Source organism: Schistocerca nitens, chromosome 1 (genome assembly GCF_023898315.1).
Source record: "Schistocerca nitens isolate TAMUIC-IGC-003100 chromosome 1, iqSchNite1.1, whole genome shotgun sequence".
Taxonomy (NCBI): Eukaryota; Metazoa; Arthropoda; class Insecta; order Orthoptera; family Acrididae; genus Schistocerca; species Schistocerca nitens.
In genome coordinates this window covers 213,516,375-213,539,722 of record NC_064614.1, presented here as the reverse complement: position 1 = coordinate 213,539,722, position 23,348 = coordinate 213,516,375, and the positions used below count along the sequence as shown (strand labels likewise).

Sequence of the window (23,348 nt, the reverse complement as noted above, 5' to 3'; positions counted from 1 at the left end):
ACGTAAGGACCACGAAGACAAGATACGAGAAATAGGGTTCATACAGAGCCACATAGACAGTCATTTTTCCCTCGTTCTGTTTCTGAGTGCCGGCCGCTGTGGCCGAGCAGTTCTAGGCGCTTCAGTCCGGAACCGCGCTGCTGCTACGATCGCAGTTTCGAATCCTGCCTCGGGCATGGATGTGTGTGGCATCCTTAGGTTAGTTAGGTTTAGGTAGTTCTAAGTCTAGGGAAATGAAGACCTCAGATGTTAAGTCCCATAGTGCTTTGAGCCATTTGAACCATTTTTGTTCCTGAGTGGAACTGATCAGTAAATGACTAGCAGTGGTACAGGGTACCTTCCACCACGAACTGAGTGTTGGCTTGCGGAGTATGTATAAATTTATCAAAAGCGCTGCTTTCGTCTTAATTTATTTGTCATCTGTAGCTATGGCACTGTGGCAAATAATTGTTCATCTATACACATCCCAGCTGATGGGATATCATTTCTTTGTATACGACTAGTAGGATATCATACAAAATGTTAACATCTGAAAGCAAATAGGCGATTTTGTTTTTGTTATGACTTCCCATTTTTTATGTTTTTTATTTAATTTATATATATATATATATATATATATATATATATATATATATATATATATATATATATATATATATATATGGTTCCCTTACCTACTGCTCCTAAGAAGCAAGAGCCACTTCTGACAAACCTATCAGCCCGTAATGGAATGTGGTACCTCAGGACATAATCTTCCAAAGAATAATATAACGTTTTCAGGATGACTTAAGGCCTCCACAAGCAATCTCATGGCCAAATCTGTGTTAATGTGAGTAAAACTGACCCTCTGTGCAAAGCTGATTTCTGTATCTTGATTAGCTACGTCTTAGATTATACAGGACGAAACGAAGCATAGATTTAGAGAAAAAGACAGCAGAATGATAATAAATGTTCATTATTGTGCTTTAAAAGCATAAAAAACATGAATACAAAATTATTAAAACAATTTTTCCTGATATATACGTCATATGCTGGAGAGAATTTTTAATTAAACGCCAGGGACAGGTAAAGGTATCAGGTCGAAATTTATTTCACATACTAAAGTCTATGGTTCTATGGCGGTGTTATAAATGTAAGCTTAAAAGTGAACGCGACCAAAAGACGGCCGGCCGAAGTGGCCGTGCGGTTAAAGGCGCTGCAGTCTGGAACCGCAAGACCGCTACGGTCGCAGGTTCGAATCCTGCCTCGGGCATGGATGTTTGTGATGTCCTTAGGTTAGTTAGGTTTAACTAGTTCTAAGTTCTAGGGGACTAATGACCTCAGCAGTTGAGTCCCATAGTGCTCAGAGCCATTTGAACCATTTTGAACCAAAAGACGCGGCCATTTAGGTCACTATTTTGATACTCGCAAATTCACTCATAAAAACCTAAAGGATACTGAGTGTTGGCCCAAGGTCATGAAATTTGGCAGGGAACAATGTTTCAAAGTACAAATAAAGGAAAAAATCCGAAAATTGTTAATTTGTGATTATATTACACGAAAAAAAATCTTCGGTCATCTGTTATCCGACGTCAGATTTGAAATTAAAACAACCACTAATTCTGCATTCAGGTTGATCGGGTCGCCTTTTTTAAAAGTCAGTCATCAGGCATAAAGAGGGACGAAGATTGGATTTAACGTCCCTTCAACATCATCATTAGAGATGGAGCAAAAGCTCGGATTGTCTCAAGGATAGGGAAGGATATCCGCAGTGCCCTTTCAAAGGAGCCGTACTGACATTTGCTTGGAACCTAGGAAAATCACGATGAACCTCAGTCTGAGTCGACAGACGTGAGTTTGACCCGTCGTCCTCCCAAATGCGAGTCCGGTGTGCTATCTACTGAGCCACCTCACTCGGTAAACATCAGGCAAGGAATGACCATTGCCCAATTGACGCTTTTCGGAATTTATTCACCATCAGATTTCTAGGTGTGATTACTGCTCGTATATATGGCGTTTCAAATTGTATGTGACACAAAAATTCACAGACTAGTCTGCCTGGATGGAGATATACTGATTATTTTAATAATGGTCGCCTGCCTGTCGCATGAATTTGTCACGTTTATATTACTGAAATTAAAACATTGTGGATAATATTGAAATTCAAGGGACCGATATCTTGCCAGTATCAGTGTCGATAACAAGTAAAAGTGATCGAGATTCTCGATTCCTCGAATGGATGAACTGTCTAGACACATAAGTAAGTTTGTACCGAACACTCAGTGCGCGAGTTCTACTAGCACTTGGCCAATTTTTTTATTTATATGTGTGGTCCGAGCCTTATCAACAAATATTACTTGGTTTCGTGCTTATGTTCTGCACATAAGTGCAGATGTACAAGGTGTAATTCAGAAGTTTCAATACTGATACATTTCTGAGTAGGGGAGCGTGCGCGGACCGGTTCCGCCCGATGGGGGTCTCAGGGAACGAACTGACGCTGCGGCAGTTGCCTCCGGAACCCTGTTGAGTGCGCATCGCTTGCAGCGTGAGTGCGTGTCATTGACCCCGGTCGAAAAGTGGGAGAGGCGGAAATGGAGAAGCGTTATGCGATTAAGTTTTGCGTGCGACTGAACAAAACCACCACGGAGGCTCTCGGTATGATTCAAGAGGCCTTTAAGGAAGAAGCCATGTCCCACGCAATGGTTTTCATGTGGCACAAACGCTTCAAAGATGGCCGCGGGAATGGTGAAGACGACGACCTCTCTGGGAGGTCATCATCAAGCCGAATGTGGAGAGAGTGCGGGCACTTTTTAAACAATGACCATCGTCTTGGTGTGAGTGCTCCGCCGTTTGAGGGATCGAGTTCACTGCGTCCGCCCGGCGATCAGGGGTGATTGGATTCTCTACCATGACAACGCGCCCGCTCACACGTCGCGCGCCGCCGCCGAAGTTTTGGTCAAGTTCAATGACAACACTGCCGCAGCCACCCTGCAGCCCTGTCTCGACTCCAAGTGACTTTTTCCTCTTCCCCCAAACCAAGACTGGCATAGGGAAGTGATTCGACTCCATCATCGCCATCCAGCAGGCTTCGACGAGAGCCCTTCACAGCATGACGCCCGAAGCCACGAACAGTGGAAGACGCGCTGACAGCGTTGTGTTGATGCTGAAGGATCATATTTTGAAGAGTTTTAGTTCGCTGTACTTACATGTCCAATAAATCTCTAATTCTGAGTTAAGTCTTGAAACTTTTGAGTCACACCCTGTACAGCTGCACATATTTCGTATGTTATTGGGTAGCTTTATCTTGTCTTCGTGAACTACAGTACCAGGAAGTAGTATTAATGTTTCAGAGACACAGAGACGCTTATCTTCACGTTTGCGTTTTCCACGAAAATATGACGCAATGTCCCCTGGCTCAGATGTAACATTTTGTGATAGCCGTCGCTGCTGTATATGAATAAGGAAGCTAGGAATCGAGTGAGTGCTTATTACATAGACCAAGCTGTCAGCCAATGAACGACAAGTTCTCAGGTAAAAAGTCTGATAGTCGTGTCAGACGTGCACAATGTTTCGACAGTAAAACGAGTTTCCACCGTCAATGGGCACTCCAGCTTCCTGCCATCAGACCAACATTGCTCCAGGTGATGAAATCTCGTTTTTCTGTCGGAATAGTGAGCTTGTCTGATACGACGAGCTAGCCGGTTGGCCGACAACCTTTCCTCCGCACTAAAATCGGTAAAAATTATGAATTACACGATTTAGTTTTTGTCCAGTTAGTGACAGAGTTGGCTAATCTTGGCTTGCAGATACGATTACGACAATTGGGAAGCACTTGGCAATCCCGGCTGGTCGTATGTGGATGTGCTGCCCTTCTTCATGAAGTCTGAGGACGCGGTGTCGGAGGACGTATGGGCGCTACCAGACGCACAATCCCACCACAGTCGCGGGGGTCCTCTAACCGTCACCACGGCGACCAGGGAACATCCGATTATCCACGCCCTGCAGCAAGGTACGCCTATACAATTGTGACTTTCTTAAGCGAGACAAGTACACCGCGAAAAGTACTATAGTTGAAGTCACGAACGATGGCGGTCGAATTTAGGCTTGTTCTGCGCACCTATGCCACGTATTCTCCGGCAGCCAATCAGCGTTCAGCATGTTCTGAGTGCCTTGCTGTGAATGCCGTAGCTACTGCGAGGATGAAACGTGATCGTAACGACTTTTTTTAGTGAATTTCGATCCAAATTGTTACGAGTTGACATCGCTAATTGTGGCGATAAGTATAAATTCTGCACAAGCAATCGAGAGACATAATTTGTAGGAAATCCGCTTTGTTCAATGGGAAAGCACGCGCATGCACGTTCCGCAACTGTCTCATAGAATCGTCAACAATGCCATTCGCGTCCGTGCCTCGACATGCGCGAACCGCCATCGATCGTAGATCGGACTACAGCCACGCGATTACATGCATGCATTGGTTGCATTGGAGCGATGCAAATCAGGTAGAATTGGTACGAAACGGCCATGTGACACTTCAGCGCTGACGTGAGTTATGACTGTGAAGTAAAGTGTATGTGACAATCAGTTACATGGAATCAGTGCAGTAATATGGATTCACGTAGGGGCCTTACTGAATGTTAGAATGGAAGTGTCCATGACCACAATGTTAGTGATAGTCTGCAAGGAATGGTGTATCGCTCGCAGCCGTAAAGCACATTGTAAGAACAACGGACGAAGACACTGAAAGTCAGGGAGAAGAGATGAGTGTTGCGTCCTGTCAGTGACAATAGCTTTCAATTTCGACAGCAGTTGCTGCTATCAGGGAGCGCAAATCCATTACAGTAAGTGTCCGAGCAACGAGGAATAGAATAAATCACAAAAAAATAAATAAATGAAACATATTGCAGCAAATCGGCACATAAAGCGTCACGTCTTCATTAGGACAAATAACGCAAAGCTGGGCAGCAAATAACTGCAGGCGTTTGAAATTATTTCCTTACTATAATCATTGTTTTAGTAGAATTAAGTATACTCTGTCCAATAGCTCTCGGAGGGCCCAACGGTATCGACCGACGCTGTGTCATCCTCAGCCGATAGGTGTCTCTAGATATGGATAGATATGGGGCTACCACAGCGCTCGCGCGGCACTTTCTTAATTTTCGTGACCATAGCAGTTACTTCACAGTTATGTAGCTTCTCAACTGGTCTCACAAGGCATGAATAAACCCAGCTTGCCAACAGCTCTCGGCAAACCCCGACAGTCACCCATCTGAGTGCTAGCCAAGCCCGACAACGTTTAGCTTCGGTGATCTCACTGCGACCGTTGGTACCACAGTGGAAAGACAATTTGTCATATGCATATTATATATACAAATGTCATCAGCGAATATTGCTGTTATTCTCCTTTCACCTTGAATTTTAATCCCAATCTTGAATCTTTCATTCATTGCCATCATTTCTTCTTCGTTGTTTATATTGAACAGTTCAAATGTTCAAATGTATGTGAATTCCTAAGGGAGAAAATTGCTAAGGTCATCAGCCCTAGACTTACACACTACTTAAACTAACTTCTGCTAAGAACAACACACACATGCCCGAGGGAGGACTCGAACCTCCGGCGGAAGGGACCGCGCAATCCGTGACATAGCGTCCTAGACCGCGCGGCTATATTGAACAGTAAGGCCAAAAGTGAGAATAAACAAGGAAGACAGGGATGTACACTTTCGGCCTTACTGTTGAATCTAGCAATGAAGTCAATGAATGAAACGTTCAAGACATTGACTAAAATTCGATGTGAAGGGAGAGTAACAATAATATTCACTGATGACATTTGTATCCTCGGTGAAACTGATGAAGATTTAAGAGATTTTGTGAACTGAATGAACATCTAATGAGTATGGAATACGGATTGAGTAAATCGAAGGAAGACGAAAATAATGAGAAGTAGCAGTAAGAAGAAAAGCGACGAGAAACTTAACTTCAGAATTGGTGACCACTAAGTGGAAGAAGTTAAGAAATTCCGCCAGGAGCAAATTAAGCCATGACAGAAGGAGCAGGGAGGACATAAAAGGCATATTGACTCTGGAGAAAAGGCTTTCCTGGTGAAGAGAAGTTTACCAGTACCAAGCATAGGTCTTAATGTGAGGAAGAAAACTCTGAGAATGTACGTCTGGAGCACAGCATTGTATGGTAGTTTGGCATGGACTGTGGGAAAACCAGAAAAGAGAAGGATCGGAGTATATGAGATGTGATGCTACAGACGAATGCTGAAAATTAGGTGGACTGATAAGGTAAGGAATGAGGAGAGGCGAGGAAAGGAAGATATAGAAAACACAGAGAAGAAGAAGGGGTAGGATGATAGGACATTGGGACAGAGACTGGAATACATCCGGCAATAATTGAGCACATAGATTGTAATTGCTACTGAGATGACTGAGGACCTACAAAACAAAAATAAGTATGCTAGTATAGCGACGTCACGTTAAAACCGAAACAAAATACTGTACATCCCGAAGCGAAGAAATTTCGTGGATAGTTTTTGCCAATTTAATCCAGTCCAAGACGAAATAAATTGCATATGTATAGTGCACGAACTGCACAACAGGACACAACACCAAGATGAATGGAAGAAGTTGAAAAACACTAAGTACGGCAAAATAAGTATTCCACCAGTAACCTCTGATAATAAGCATTCCGAACCTTCTATCTAGTAAGGCTGGATTCACCAGAAGTAAGACACTCAGAAACCTGACAAAAAGACCAGAGAGCTAGCTGGATTAGAATCTCAGAGTTCTGTAAATTACAAACCTTATTATAGCTTTACAAAGTTTACTTGTCTGTTAGTGCTTGGCTATTATTTTTGTGGTTGTTGTGACTTTATAAACGAGGACCGTATGTTCTAAAAAGATTCACGATGAATGTACTTTATTAACAATCCCACACCATGGAATTTTGTAGTATATCAGACTCTTAAAAAATTAAATGTCTACTAATCAACGGAAAAGTCTGTTTAATGATACTTCCACAAAATGTAAAAAGCAGTTTGTCCCCAAACGGACATTCGAAGGGGAGACAGGTTTAGGTTCGGAATATTCACCGTTTAAGGGTACCCATCAGAAGACTGATTCCATGTTCGTACAGGAGTGATGGAAAAGGATGGTAATGCAGGTGCAAGAGTATATAGACAATCAATATCTTTCTGTCAGATCGACAGTGGAGGACATATCAAAGGTTCTATTGAAATTCATAAATGTTGCGTAGCGCCACCTCTGTGTTCGGAAAAACAGGTTTCAGAAAGAAATAGTACTGAGTGACTAAACATCAGCACAGCAAGTTTCTTTTCATAGACAACCAAATATGTTAGCCATCGAAAAATTATCTTTAGTAGAAGCTCATTATTACACATAGGGATGGGATAAGGAAAGCAGTGGATACTAGTCCTGTCTTGGAATTCGTAGAGTAGGCTGTCCGGTCAACTAGCTCCATATAGCAAACACAACGTCCAACAGTTCCAAGCGATGCCATAAGAAATTAATAAACCAAAATTTTCGGGTATGTTGTGTGGAGTATCTGACACTGCAGACTTAAAAAAGATATTAACAAAACCTTTGCCCCAAAGTATCCACTAAACTAATCAGTGAAAGTACTACCCATTATTATTGCCCTCCCCGCAAGTGTAAATACACTACCATGTATAATTTATAACAAAATAGATATGTTGAAACGTCCCCTTTGAACAATCATACATGACTGTGTTTAAACTGACACACAATATTTTTTGCGCAACGCAATCTGACTTTCAAAAATCCCTACAAAAGAATGGCCCTGACTAACATTAACCTATACCTTTCACAAATCACTTACCTCACAAAAATCTTCGTTACTCGAACTACTGCAATACAGCGAGCGCCACTACTGCCAGCTAAATAAAAGTTTCAAACTACGGAAGGCACTAACTACTGATTTATGGAAAAGACAAAGTTAAAAAGCAGATTATCTTTCAATAAACGGTTTTACATGTGCAATGTGGTGCAATCTTTTACCCTTCATAGTACTCAGAGTTTCAACTTGAACGCAATTATCATGCGGTATACGTCGGTAACGAATACTGGAATTTTTCTCAAGGTTAGCGTGTATGTTATTTTTCTCTGAGCCAGCCGGCGCACGCGGCTGCCTGAGGTGCGAGTCATTGTCTGTCTCTTTGTTGGCACGCGTCGTTATTGGGATTAGGAGACCTAACTTCTACAAATTCACCTAATCGAGAGTGCCCTGCTCTGTTTGAATCTCGCCAGTTCTGATGAAATTCTGGTCTGTCGTTATGATTATATCGTCTGTCGTCATGTTGGTAGTTCCTGTAGTTTCTTTCTTGTCGGTTAAGTGGCGGAGAATTTCTCCCTGAATTATCACTGCACGGTACACCGTTGCGTCTGAAGTTATTCTGTCTCCCGTGATAATAATAGTTCTGGTTGCTATATTGTATGCTTCTGTGATTGTCTCTGTCACATTCATTAGTACGGAAATGCGATCTTTCTCTGTAACTATTATTCTGCCAACGGTTGTCATACGGGTGGTGTCTGTTTTGGTCACGATATACGTTGTAAGAGTAGCCTTGTCGTGTATTATTTCTGTCATCGCGGAATTGTGACAGATGTGACCTGTAATTGTTGTGCTCCTGTTTTCGCGTTCCGCGATGGTCACTGTCAATTTCCAGTTCTTGTAACAGTCCCTGAAAAGCTTCAATGTCGTCTTTGCAACGTCCTGCTAAAATAATATGTCGTAAGTGTTCAGGCAATTTGGTTAAGCAAATGCGGATGAGTTCTGAGGGGCTGTATGGGTTAGACAGGTACTGATTCTTGTGCAACATGTCTTCAAAATATTTCACAAGACTGGAAAATTCAGATTGTTCGAAATGTTTCATCATTATGATGCTATCTTTTACTCGGTCTTGTGTAGCTTGAGACCAATATGCTGAGAGGAAAGCATGATAAAATTCTCCTTCACTGTGACAATCGTGAATGACCGATCGCATACTTGCAGCTGGTTAATTCTCTAAATAGCCACACATAAATTCTAATCTGTGCTCTAATGACCAGTTGGGAGGAAAACAATGAGAGAATTGATGGAGCCACGCTTGTGGATGAATGTCGTTGCCAGAATTCTTAAATGTTATGAATTTACGTGTAGTAATGAACAGCTTATAGTCCAAATCATCGTGTCGGCGAGTCGCACATCGATCATTGTTACTTCGTTTCGGCGGTTCCATCTCAAAATCCAATGTGCATTGCCAATTTCTTTTATAATTTCCGAAGTGTCCCGTGTTATTATTTTCTGGTAGTTCCGTATTTCTATGTCCCTCTTCCCGTACTGGAGCGCGAGTGTCCTCTGAAATATGTAATTCTTGTATTACTTGTGCCAACAGATCTTGTACTTCCCGGAATTCTCTTTTGTACTGTGTATTGATTTGATTTTGATTTTGTTTGAATTTTCTAATTTGCTCATACTCTTCAGTGTCCGTGAAGGCTACAGGTCTTGTGTCATTCAGATCATCATCTACCTTTATAGATAAGTTAGTGAACTGATCTGAAAGTTCGGCTACTTTATCCGTTAGTGAAATTATTTCCTCTGTGTGTTTTTCTGAACCAAGTTTCAGAGTGTCCATTTGTGTTGAAATCGTATCTACTGTGTCCTTTAAGTTTTCCTGAATTTTTGCAAGTTGCATAACCGAATCGGTAGATGCAGCTGAGTCAATTTTAGCTTGCAAGGTGTCGTGATTTTCATGAACAATAGTTTGCAGTTCTTTTATGGCTGCTTCGTGATTCTGTAATGCATTTTCATGACGCGAAAAAATAGGTTGGAAATGCTCACAAATCTGTGTTTTTACGTCGTTACAGACTTTTTGACATTTCGATTCGATTTTATGTAACTCAGTAGTAAAATCTTCACGTGTTTATTCAAGAGTGGTGTGAAGATTTTGTTCCATTGTGTCTAACTTTTGAAGATTTTGTCCCATTTATTTCAGATTTTGTTCAAGCGTTGTGTCTAACTTTTGAAGATTTTGTTCCATTGTGTCTAACTTTTGTAGCCTTTGTCCCATTTGTTGCATTAACTGTAATAACAATGCACTGGTGTCTGAAACATGTTCCTCAGTGCTATTCGGCAGTGCATTTGAACCGGCAATATTCGCTTTTTGAAAAGCAGAAAATGTGTCTTGACTTATTTGAGAAAATGATGAGGACGCAAAACCTGAATCTACAGTATTTGCAAGATTGTGTCCTGTCATTTCGGAATCCTGTGGCGAGCTGTTGCCGACCGATCGATCGATAATGCTTCCCTGTTCACTAATTGTTTCACTGTCTACACCATTATTTGCCGCCGCTCCATTTCCCTATGCACAATTATCAAATTACTATGTTGAACATTAGTTAATTCATTACACAGTGGTGCTGATAAGCTACGCTCGTCGTCACTATTATTTCTCAGTTTACTTTGGAGCCTAGTGTTACGTTTTTCACACGCCATTATTGTCACAATATTTCACACGATAACATAGAAAAGCACAATTTGAAGAGCAAAAATAAGAGAACACATTAACATAGCACTGAAAAAAATATCTGGTTAATTGCAAGCGCAGCTGCGAAATTCTTCGTGCAAATTTACATGCATGCCACAACTGTTTTACTGTACAACAATGAAAGACTGCAACTTCAAAGGAGATTCTCTCTACAGTTACACGCTAGCAATAAACTAAAGCTACACTAATTACACAAACTACAAGAAATATCAGAAGATTCCAGTGAGGTATCCTCGGCTAAGGGTCGACATATGAAACGTCCCCTTTGAAAAATTATACAAGACTGTCCTTAAACTGACGCACAATATTTTTAGCGCAACGAAATCTGACTTTCAAAAATCCCTACAAAAGAATGGCCCTGACTAACATTAACCTATACCTTTCACAAATCACTTACCTCACAAAAATCTTCGTTACTCGAACTGCTGCAATACAGCGAGCGCCACTACTGCCAACTAAATAAAAGATTCAAACTGCGGAAGGCACTAACTACTGATAGGCATAGTTAGCAAATGAAAGATTTTAATAGAGAACAAACAATGTATTTACCTTAATAGTGTTGAAAAATCATAATATACATAGCAGTTCATGACATCCAGTCTTAGAAATTTAATAACTCCGCCATCTCTCTCCCCACATCCACCACTGCTGGCGGCTCACCTCCAACTGTACAACGCTACGCGCTGTTAACATCCAGCTGCCCAACACTACAATGGCAGACAACAATGCAAACTAGCCACAGACTGCACACAGCACAGCCAGTGATTTTCATACTGAGCGCTACGTTACGTTACCAATAAGAAAACCTAAACAGCCTACTTACAATGTTTATGAACTGCTATCTACCAGCGTGTGAAAAACTGCAAGAGTGTAATACAATGACAGCTGGAAGATTGGAATGGGAAACCCGATGTCAGACACTTATGTATGAAACTTCCTGGCACATTAAAACTGTGTGCCGGCACACAGTTTTAATCTACCAGGAAGTTTCATATGAGCGCACACTCCGCTGCAGAGTGGAAATATCACTTATGTATGAATGTGAACAGCATTAAATAAATACGTTTAAGGGAAGAAAATAACATATTCCTGTATAATTTTTTATTTACGTAACTTCTCTAACCTGAAATAAGTGTATGAAGGGTTTTCCACCTAATTAATTTGTTTGTAAGAACTTTATAGATCCTACTGCTTACAGCTGTCAGATATTTGAAGTAAAGCACCATGAGCCTTCAGCTGTATATATGCAACTTTATTTCATTTACTACAAGCATATCTCTGGAGGACTAGAACTAAAACGAAACGAAATATATATCTACTGCACACAGTCAAATAATAACATACCCTGCCAGAAAAAAATTTTGTGCGCCCTTTTAGAGGTTTCCATTTCACTCAATATTTATTGTTGCAACAGTTCATGTGAAGTACATGAAATGATTACATTGCAACGTCCCCTTAGAAAAATTAATGAATTACTGTGCTGATAAACCTCTTACATTATTTGCTTTTCAAACAGCTGAGCAAAACTGAACGTACTCAGACATTACTATCTTTACTTATTCTGATCAACACTAAACTGACACACAATATTTTTAGCGCAACGCAATCTGACTTTTAATAATCCCTACAAAAGAATGGCCCTGACTAATAGTAACCTATAACTTTCATGAATAACTTATCTCACAAAAATCTTCGTTACTCAAACTACTGCAATACAGCGAGCGCCAATACTGCCAGCTAAATGAAAGATTCTAACTACTGACTGAAGTCACTAACTACTGATAGGCATGGTTAGCAAATGAAAGATTTTGATAGAGAACAAGCAATGTATTTACCTTAACAGTGTTCAAAAGTCATTATATATATATATATATATATATATATATATATATATATATATATATATATATGTGTGTGTGTGTGTGTGTGTGTGTGTGTGTGTGTTTGTGTGTGTGTGTGAGTTCATGACATCCAGTCTTACAAATTTACTGTCTCTGATGGACATACATCCAAATCATCCAATCTCAAAACTCCACCATCTCTCTCCCAACATTCACCACTGTTGGTGGCTCACCTCCAACTGAGCAACGCTACACGCTGTTAACATCCAACTGCCCAACACTACAATAGCGAATATTACAACAATGCTAGCCAGCCACAACCTCCACACAGCACAGTCAGTGATTATCATACAGAGCGCTACGTGGCGTTACCAATATAGACACCTAAACAGCCTACTTACATAGCCCACATGCTCCCAACAAAAAATTTTACAAATTGTTTTCGGCAGTGGGCAATACAGATTTGAAAATTTTTGACATAATTACAATAACAAAGAAATCAAATCCACACACTTATTAATACAATGTTGGTCAAAAGCTAAAATTTTCTCACAGTCCATAAAGACAGTCCTGATCATTCATCACAGTAAAATTGCAGTGTTTTTTTTTTCTCAAAGTCTGAGCAGTAAAAGAAAATGTACACAGAAGTAGAGGATTTCCATGCAGTCTTGAAGAAGTAGTGTTGCCCTTCCAACGGAAAGACAGTGCCGACTCTTGACATGCAGACAGGTAATGGGACACAACAGAGCAAACCCACAGCAGAGTCAGTCGAAATTTTGAAGAATATTGGTAGGTAGGTCATCACAGAGTAGACTCACTGTAGTCCTGGAAGAGATGATGGTATTGATGGGCCACCAGAGGTGCAGACCCAATGCAGTCCTCGTAGAAATAATGGTATTCGTGGGCCATCAAAGATGCAGACCCACTGTAGTCCTTGTAGAGATGGCCAGCGGCCATCTGTTGCGACTGTGCGGGTGCACAATCACCATCGAATAGTCTTGCGGACAATATAGCAAGTCCATGAATCATCACTTGTGCAATCACAAAACTTTTTGGAATGTCCTTAGAACCTACAATGCTGTTAACCAGTCCCTTGCTGAATTATTAACACACGTGCAAGCACTAACACTCCCAAATCTCACATACTGGGAATATATATCTACCAACAGTAACGTGTCCACTGAAATTAAATTTAATTTGAAGAACTGGTGTCTATACAATTATAAATTTACAACATAAGAATACAATTACAAAGGTACAAAATAAATTATTAAAGAACATAACAATACAGATAACATTTGTAGTAACACAGGCTTTACAAAAGAATAGAAATAAACATATACATCAGTGTTACAGGAATTATGACATACGTAAATACATAAAAGGTCAGAATAACTTTCGAAACAAACTTCACACGTGAACATTAAAACAAAAGAGAATAAATAATGTCTAAAGAACTTTACAACGTAAATAACATAGTATTAGAAAAATTCTACAACATAATTCTCATCAGATAAACACAGAAAGACAGGAAGAACACAAATACACAAGGGTACACAAACACATAGCGGAATAAGACAAAAGGAAAGGACAGGGTTTGTTTTACTGTAGTATTTTACGAACAAAAGTTTCTTTACTTCTTGGAGATCTCCATTCATCATTATTCCCAAAACATCCTATCTATACCTGCTTTCTGTACTTTTTCCGCATAACTTCTCGATGCATTTCTTCCAATTCATCGCAACTCATTCTCTTATATAGCCTACCCCCTCTTAAGCTAACTTAAATCCACTTAGCTCAGATGCTAAACTAAGGGACGAGGCAATGCAGCAGCACAAAACAATTAAAAAATTTCACAAGTCGAGAATTTGCGATACAAATGTGTAGAAACAAAATCCTATAAATACAACAGTGCCCAAAAAATTTTCGGTGGCATTGTGATACATTCACACATGTACACACATTTCATAATTCTTAAAGTACGATTCTTGGTTTCCAACATCCTTTTCCACAAATCAGGGTCCCTAACCACTACTCCTTATTCATATACATATAAACACGTAATCACATTCCTCATATATGGTAGCATCATCTTATTGATCATAAACATACCTCAACAGCATAATACACATCGTCATCGTAATAATAACATCATAACAGATCAATCACATCTCAAAATCGTTGCAGCTTCTTTCAATAATTTCAAGACCTCCAGTAAAGTCATCTACCTCAAACGTACTTCAAAAATCATGCTCCCTTACTAAATACGACATTCAAAGCTCTCATAGAATCACAATGGTTCCGAAAAAGTATGAACAGTTCAACAGTGCAGACAAAATATAATTTCATAAGTGTGAATTATCCAATTGTGTAATCACGTAAGCATGTGTCACTGACGTTGTAAAAAGAATGTTTGTTTCTCTGTCAAATAATCGGATAGCTGTGTAATTCTTTGTTAGAGAAATATGGTACCGATGTGTAAAATTGTATAAGCAAATACCATATTAACTAAGGCTCCTTGTGCTTGCCAAACACATGGTACACAAAGTAGGCGTGTACCCCCCCTGAGGATTAATGTAATTATACCGTCAGGTGTTACAGATTACAGCAATGGAATGAAATGTATCAAGGAAAACCTTTGTATCATTGTAATTCAAAAATCTTTAAACATAGATATTTTAGGTACAAAATCAATCACTCAAATACGTGAACTGCAGCGCTAAACTGTGCGTCTTGTTGTAAGATAATCTCTGTCATTACGGTAAAAATGTGCCAAGTGTCGTAAATATCGTCGTCCATAAGCAGAATTCTGCAGAAGTCAATGTACTTATCTCGTAATAAACAAAAGTGAAATGCTATGCATATAGATATCGTAGTTGTTACGCTTATTGCCGTGATGAAGTAAGTACTGTACTGTAACGTATTGTTGTGCTACAGAAAATGCTGTCTCATTGTAGCTATACAACAAAAGTTACTACTAAAACACGTTTTCCTTTCCAGAAGAATTCAGACAAACTGTGCAGATATAAAACAGATACACCGCAAAAACAACAATGTAAATTGTGTCACTCATTAGTAGCGTCATGATATAGTCGTGTAGCTGTCAAATAAACTAACCACTGTGTCATCTGGTATCTCTCAGAAAGACTTTAAATCCATAATGTATTTTCAAGTAAACCAAAATGTTGCAGTAAAATCTCATTAGCAGTACAGGTATATGTTCTAAGTATGTAAGCCTTATAGTCGTTACGTAATCGTGCAACTAACAAGCAAGAATGCAAACACACAATAACACTGTGTCATCTGTTCACTATAACAATGCATTCGTAATTACTCTCTAAATATGTTCCCTAGGTTCTAGACTGGATAGTTAACATTAAAACATAGTTACATTTTTATAGTTTCTAAGTGTGACAAAGAGTACTAGTAACGTCAAGTGAAAAATTTTATAGCGAAGACTAAAATAAAAAAAAAACAGATTATCTCTCAATAAACGGTTTTACATATGAAATGTGGTGCAATCCTTTATTCTTCATAGTACTCAGACAAACTTGAACGCAATTATCATGCTGTATATGTCGGTAAAGAATAATGGAATTTTTCTCAAGGTTAGCGTCTCTGTTATTTATCGCTGAGCAAGCCGGCGCATGTGGCTGCCTGCGGTGCGAGTTATTGTCTGTCTCTTTGTTGGCGCGCGTCGTTATTGGGATTAGGAGACCTAACTTCTACAGATTCACATTGTCGAGAGTGCCCTGCCATGTTTGAATCCTGCTAGTTCTGATGAAATTAAGGTCTGTCGTTTTGTCGGTAGTTTACATAGTTTCTTTTTTGTCGGTCATGAGGTGGGTAATTTCTCCCAGAATCGTAACTCCACGTTGGACCGTTGCGTCTGAAGTTATTCTGTCTCCCGTGATAATAATTGTTTTGTTTCCCATATTGTCTGTTTCTGTGATTGTCTCTGTGATAGTCATTATTGCGGAGAGGTGATCTTTCTCTGTAATTCTTACTACTGTGCCTACGGTTGTCATACGTGTGGTGTCTGTTTTGGTCACGATTTACGTTGTAAGAATAACCTTGTAGTGTCCAGTTATTATTTCTGTCATCGCGGATTTGTGACGGATGTGACCTGTAATTGTTGTGCTCCTGCTTTCGCGTTCCGCGATTGTCAGTGTCAATTTCCAATTCTTGTAACAGTCCCTGAAAAGCTTCAATATCGTCTTTGCAACGTCTTTCCAAAATAATATGTCGTAAATGTTCAGGCAATTTGATTAAGCAAATGCGGATGGGTTCTGAGGGGCTGTATGGGTTTTAAAGATACTCATTCTTATGTAACATGTCTTCGAAATATTTGACAAGACTGAAAATTCAGATTGTTCGAAATGTTTCATCATTCTGCTGCTATGTTTTACTCGGTCTTGAGTAGCTTGAGACCAATATACTGAGAGGAAGGCATGATAAAATTCTCCTTCACTGTGACAATCGTGAATGACCGATCGCATTTTTACAGCTGATTCATTCTCTAAGTAGCCACACATAAATTCTAACCTGTGCTCTAATGACCAGTTGGGAGGAAAACAATGAGTGAATTGATGGAGCCATGCTTGTGGATGAATGTCGTTGCCAGAATTCTTAAATGTTTTGAATTTACGTGTGGTAATGAACAGCTTATAGTCAAAATCATCATGTCGGCGATTCGCATATCGGTCATTGGTACTTCTTTTCGGCGGTTCCATCTCAAAATTCGGTGTACCTTGCCAATTTCTTTCATAATTTCCGAAGTGCCCTGTGTTATCATTTTGTGGCTGTTCCGTATTTCTATATCCCTCTTCCCGTATTGGAGCGCCAGTGTCCTCTGAAATATGTAATTCTTGTATTACCTGTGTCAACTGCTCTTGTACATCCCGGAATTCTCTTTTGTACTGTGTATTGATTTGATTTTGATTTTGTTTGAATTTTCTAATTTGTTCATAATCTTCTGTGTCAGTGGAGGCTACGGGTCTTGTGTCATTCAGATCATCATCTACCTTTCTAGATAAGTTAGTGAACTGATCCGAAAGTTCGGCTACATTCTCCGATAGTGAACTGATCTCCTCAGTGTGTTTTCCTGAACCAAGTTTCAGAGTGTCCATTTGTGTTGAAATCGTGTCTACTGTGTCCTTTAAGTTTTCCTGAATTTTTGCAAGTTGCGTAACCGAATCGGTAGATGCAGCTGAGTCAATTTTAGCTTGCAAGGTGTCGTGATTTTCATGAACAATAGTTTGCAGTTCTTTTATGGCTGCTTCGTGATTCTGTAATGCATTTTAATGACGCGAAAAAATAGGTTGAAAATGCTCACAAATTTGTGTTTTTAGGTTATTACAGACTTTTTGACATTTCGATTCAATGTGATGTAACTCAGTAGTTAAATCCTCACGTGTTTGTTCAAGAGTTTGCTCCAATGAGTCTAACTTTTGAAGATTTTGTTCCACTGTGTCTAACTTTCGAAGATTTTGTTCCATTGTGTCTAACTTTTGAAGCTTTTGTTGTGTTTGTCCTATTTGTTGTATTAATTGTAATAACAATGCACTGGTGTCTGGAACATGTTCCTCAGTGCTTTTTGGCAGTGCATTTTCACCGGCAACATTCACATTTTGACAAACAGAAAATGTGTCTTGACTCATTTGAGAAAACGGTGAGGACCCAATACCTGAATCTGCAGCACTTGCAAGATTGTGTCCTGTCATTCCGGATTCCTGAGGCGAGCTGTTGCCGACCGATCGATCGATAATGCTTTCCTGTTCACCAATTGTTTCACTGTCTACGCCATCATTTGCCGCCCGCTCCATTTCCCTATGCACAATTGCCAAATCACTAGTTTGAACATTAGTTAATTCATTACACGGTGGCGCTAACACACTGCTTTCGTCTTCACTGTCATTTCTCAGTTTACTTTGGAGCCTAGTATTACGTTTTTCACACGCCATAATTGTCACAATATTTCACACGATAACACAGAAAAGCACAATTTGAAGAGCAACAATGAGAAAACAAATTAACATAGCACTGAAAATAATATCTAGTTAATTGCAAGCGCAGCTGCGAAATACTTGGTGCAAATCTACATGCATGCCACAACTGTTTTACTGTACAACAATGAAAGACTGCAACTACAAAGGAGATTCTCTCTACAATTACATGCTAGCAATAGACAAAAGCTACACCAATTACGCAAAGTACAAGAAAAAATCAGAAAGATTCCAGTGAGGTATCCTCGGCTAAGGGTCGACATATGCAACGTCCCCTTAGAAAAATTAATGAATTACTGTGCTGATAAACCTCTTACATTATTTGCTTTTCAAACAGCTGAGCAAAACTGAACGTACTCAGACATTACTCTCTTTACTTATTCTGATCAACACCAAACTGACACAATATTTTTAGCGCAACGCAATCTGAATTTTAACAGTCCCTACAAAAGAGTGGCCCTGACTAATAATAACCTATACCTTTCATGAATCACTTACCTCACAAAAATCTTCGTTACTCAAACTACTGCAATGCAGCGAACGCCAATACTGGCAGCTACATGAAAGATTCTAACTACTGAAGTCACTAACTACTGATAGGCATGGTTAGCAAATGAAAGATTTTGATAAAGAACAAACAATGTATTTACCTTAACAGTGTTCAAAAGTCATTATATATATATATATATATATATATATATATATATATATATATATATATATACCACAGCTGGCGGCTCACCTCCAACTGAGCAACGCTACGCGCTATTAACATCCAACTGCCCAACACTACAATACCGAATATTACAACAATGCTAACCAGCCACAGACTGCACACAGCACAGCCAGTGATTATCATACAGAGCGCTACGTGGCGTTACTAATATAAAAACCTAAACAGCCTACTTACAACGTCTATAGAGCAAGAGAAGAAGCTGTTCTGAGGTACCAGGTAACGACCCATGCTAAAACACCAACACTTGTACGTGGTGTAACCTCCATCGGCGGCAATGCAAGTGCTGATTCTGGCACCCAGTCGATCGTACAGATGGCGAATACCATCCTGGGACACGTTATTCCACGCCTGCTCGACTATATCACGTAGCTCTGGTAGAGTTGGTGATTGACGAGTCGGACGAGTCGCTTCTCTACCCATCATGTCCCACATGCGCTCGACTGGTGAGAAGTGCGGACAACGTGCTGGTAGGGAAAGTTGCTGCACGTCTTGCTGAGCACGTTGAGTTTGAAGGGCAGTGTGTGGGCGAGGATTGGCTCTTGTTTCAAATGGCTCAGAGGACTATGCCATGCCCGAGGCAGGATTCGAACCTGCGACCGTAGCGGTCGCGCGGTTCCAGACTGAAGCGCCTAGAACCGCTCGGCCACACCGGCCGGCGGGCGAGGATTCTCCAGTTGGAACGACACATCACATTCATATTGAAAGACCGTCTAACAACATTCTGAATGTGCCGAGCGCTGGTTAGCGTTCACTCCAGAAACACCCAAGGTGAACGAGTGTTGTAGCTAAAGCACTCCAGACTATAAGGTCTGGGGTGGGGCGAGTGTGGCTTGTACAAAGACATTATACGAGACAAGACTTACCAGGTCTACGTTATACGTGCGAACGACGATCACTTGCGTGCAGGCCCAACCTGCTTTCATTTATGAATATCACGGCGCTCTACTCCTTCTTCCTAGTAATCCTCTGATGGATCGAGCCGTCCACGTCCATGCTATATCGTGACTGGGAGACAGGCTAGAGTTGTGGGTGCCCATAGTCACATTGCTAGTAAATGGTTCGCAACAGTTGCTGTTGACACGTCTGGGCTCACGAGCCCACTTATCTATGTTGTGGTGGGTGTACGGTCTGCCACAGCTGCCCTTACAATACGACGATTCTGGAGGGCATCTGTGCTGCGTGAACGTCCAGAACCTCGTCTACGGGTGTGAGAATGTTCACATGACCACTGATACCAGCATCAGTGCACAACCGACGCAGCACTCCCAATTTGGGTGGCAATTCTCCAGAAAGTCCATCACACCACTGGGAGGGCCACAATTTGACCCCTTCCAAACTCATTCATTTAGCAGTAGGAAGCCCGACTGCATTTCCCTGCACGGTTGCTGCTTGCTTCACGCTTCGACACCACACTGGACCTTGCGGCTGTGAGCATTCCCTGTTAAAGGGTATACACAGATGGTGATCTAGTAGCTACGCCACTAAGTTTGTTGACGGACGATGTTGAACCCATTATAAGAACGTCTACTTTACCCCAGGAGGTATATGCCGTCATCGGATAAAAATCGATGTCGTCTTCCTGGGTAAACTATTTTTCTTTTCCCCGGCAGGACCGATATTGTACGTTTAAAGAGAGAGTCACCTGCCATGCTTACAGAGTTCTACAGCGAAAAATCAAAATGCTGTTAACATGGCGTAGGGCGTTATAATACGTTCGAAGTAACTAAATATCATGATGAAGAGCACACCAACTATAAACCTGACTTCTGTGAGACTCATACAGATAGTGCTATAAATATAACGTAGCAAACAGGTATATGTTATCAACATAACGCAAAATATCGTGTAATGAAAGAATATCAAAAGCAATGGAACATCTATCATCACAGACAAACGAATCTTCTATCAGGTCAAAGATTGGCAGCAGTTATAGATAACAAAAAACATGTATTGGCGTCCACACAATCCTTAGTCAAATCATAGTCGTATCCAATAGCGAGTCCTTATTAATGAAGTGTACAGTAGTAATCTGTAATTATAAAGGTAATAAACATTATAAGTAAGTAACAACATTTCTATGAACACCATCGTTACATAATGAAGTGATAAGCTAGTGCTGTTTAAGGGAACATTACAGTCATGTAATTCAATCATTCTTACGCTTCCTGTTCCTTTTTGTTTCAGTAATCATCAGTAATTCAAATATGTCGAAGTAATATTAAAGTAGTTCACTAAATCACATTTTCTGGGTGACTTCCAGTTATGCGCAGGATACGGTCTGTACTCGATAATTCCGGAATTTTCTACAATGATAGAAGTTTTCGTCCTGAACAGTAAATAATTTTCCCACGCCATATCCAAACGAAAGGTGGAGGAATGTTGGTAAAAAATTAGTCGTGTTACAATGGTACAGAATGTTTCTCAAATTTGTGTTAGCTTTATTCTTTGCGTGTATATAATTATTCTATGGTCTTTTTTTCTGTTTTTCAGGAGCACTTCATTTCAACTATTCTTTAGTCACAGACTTCAACAGAAATGATATGATGGGTTACGGATTAGTCCAGCACACCATCAGGAATGGAACCCGTTGTAGTACGGCCAAAGCTTTTCTTGCACCAGCCAAACATAGGAAGAACTTACACGTTGCGCAGAAAGCCTTAGTAACTAGAGTACTAATAAATACGAAGACGAAACGTGCTTATGGAGCTGAGTTCATACTCAGAGGCAAAACACGTCAAGTAACAGCTTCTCGAGAATTAATCATTTCCGCCGGCGCCTTAGGCTCGCCAAAGCTACTCATACTCTCGGGTATTGGCAGACCGGAGCATCTACGCAAATTTGAGATACCTGTCATTCAGAACCTGAGCGTGGGAGAAAATTTACAAGACCATCTAATGTATGTTGGCATTGCGTACTTGTTGGACAAGGATGTGTACAGCGAACCAGAAAATATCGACGCTGTGTACGAATACCTCAAAGAAAGGAGAGGACCTCTCGCTTGCCCGGTGTGTGAACGCTACACAGGTTTCGCTGCGAGAGCAAACAGTGAGACGAAGGGCGCACCTGCTGTTCAAATACGCCATTACTGCACTACCCACAAATTGTCGTTGAGGAGCGCCAGCATGCTGTCGTTCTTCCAAGGTCTGAAATTAGACACACTGCTGAGTTGGCTGGACGTGCTGGGACAAGCGCAAGCTGCTGTAGTGCCGGTGGTGACACTGCTTCGGCCACTTAGCAGGGGTAAGTTGGAGCTGCGCAGCAAAAATCCAAAAGACCCTCCGCGGATCTCTGCCAATTACCTGTCCCATCCCGATGATGTGGAGGCTCTGCTGGACGGTATCCAGCAAGTGGTCGACATTGGTCACCACGTGCCTGGGGTTAACTCCGTTCACGACATCCCCGTTAGCCAATGCTTACAGCACCCGCGCCTCACAAGGCAGTACTGGCGATGCGCCTTGCCCTATCTCACTTCCTCAGGGTCCCGCCCAGTTGGAACGTGCCAGATGGGCACCCATAGGGAGTCAGTGGTCGACCAACGTCTGCGAGTAAAGGGCATCAGTGGCCTCCGCGTAGTCGACTCCTCTGTTTTTCCGCTGCACGTCAGTGGAAATTCTAACGCACCTACCATCATGGTGGCAGAGAAAGCAGCCGGCATGATAACTGAAGATTGTGGTGGCACATGTACCTCTTGACACCGACGTTTCATGTACGAATAGAGTGGATAATCAGACCTAAGAAGTATCACCTTGAACCAAAGGCAACTGATACGATCACCAGTTTCTGTAATGATAAATTTACTTCATAGCATTAAAGACTTGAGGACAGGTATGAGTCTCACAACTCATTTGAAATTTGGTGTTCACTGTCAGTGGTCTACTTTCCGCATCTCGATTTCATTACTACTAATGCATGGTATGCTATCTCTATAAAAAAACAGCGTAATATTGAGATATGCTGGTTATATTAAGATGCCAAAATACCCGGCCGGAAAGACAAATGTGTTGAAGAGCGGCTTCCTGGTCGGGAAGTATCACCTTGAACCAAAGGCAACTGATACGATCACCAGTTTCTGTAATGATAAATTTACTTCATAGCATTAAAGACTTGAGGACAGGTATGAGTCTCACAACTCATTTGAAATTTGGTGTTCACTGTCAGTGGTCTACTTTCCGCATCTCGATTTCATTACTACTAATGCATGGTATGCTATCTCTATA

At 40.8% G+C, this 23,348-nt stretch overlaps 1 protein-coding gene across 1 annotated transcript in view; it reads left to right on the top strand.

The window, feature by feature from the left end:
* The window catches only part of LOC126237312 (oxygen-dependent choline dehydrogenase-like), a 36,089-nt gene extending 13,266 nt beyond the window's left edge, over nucleotides 1–22,823 (top strand). The window contains exons 3-4 of the mRNA XM_049947317.1: nucleotides 3,786–3,988; nucleotides 21,622–22,823. Coding sequence (XP_049803274.1) covers nucleotides 3,786–3,988; nucleotides 21,622–22,823 — 1,405 coding nt within the window. The remainder of the gene's footprint in view (nucleotides 1–3,785; nucleotides 3,989–21,621) is intronic.
* The last annotated feature ends 525 nt before the right edge of the window (nucleotides 22,824–23,348 follow it).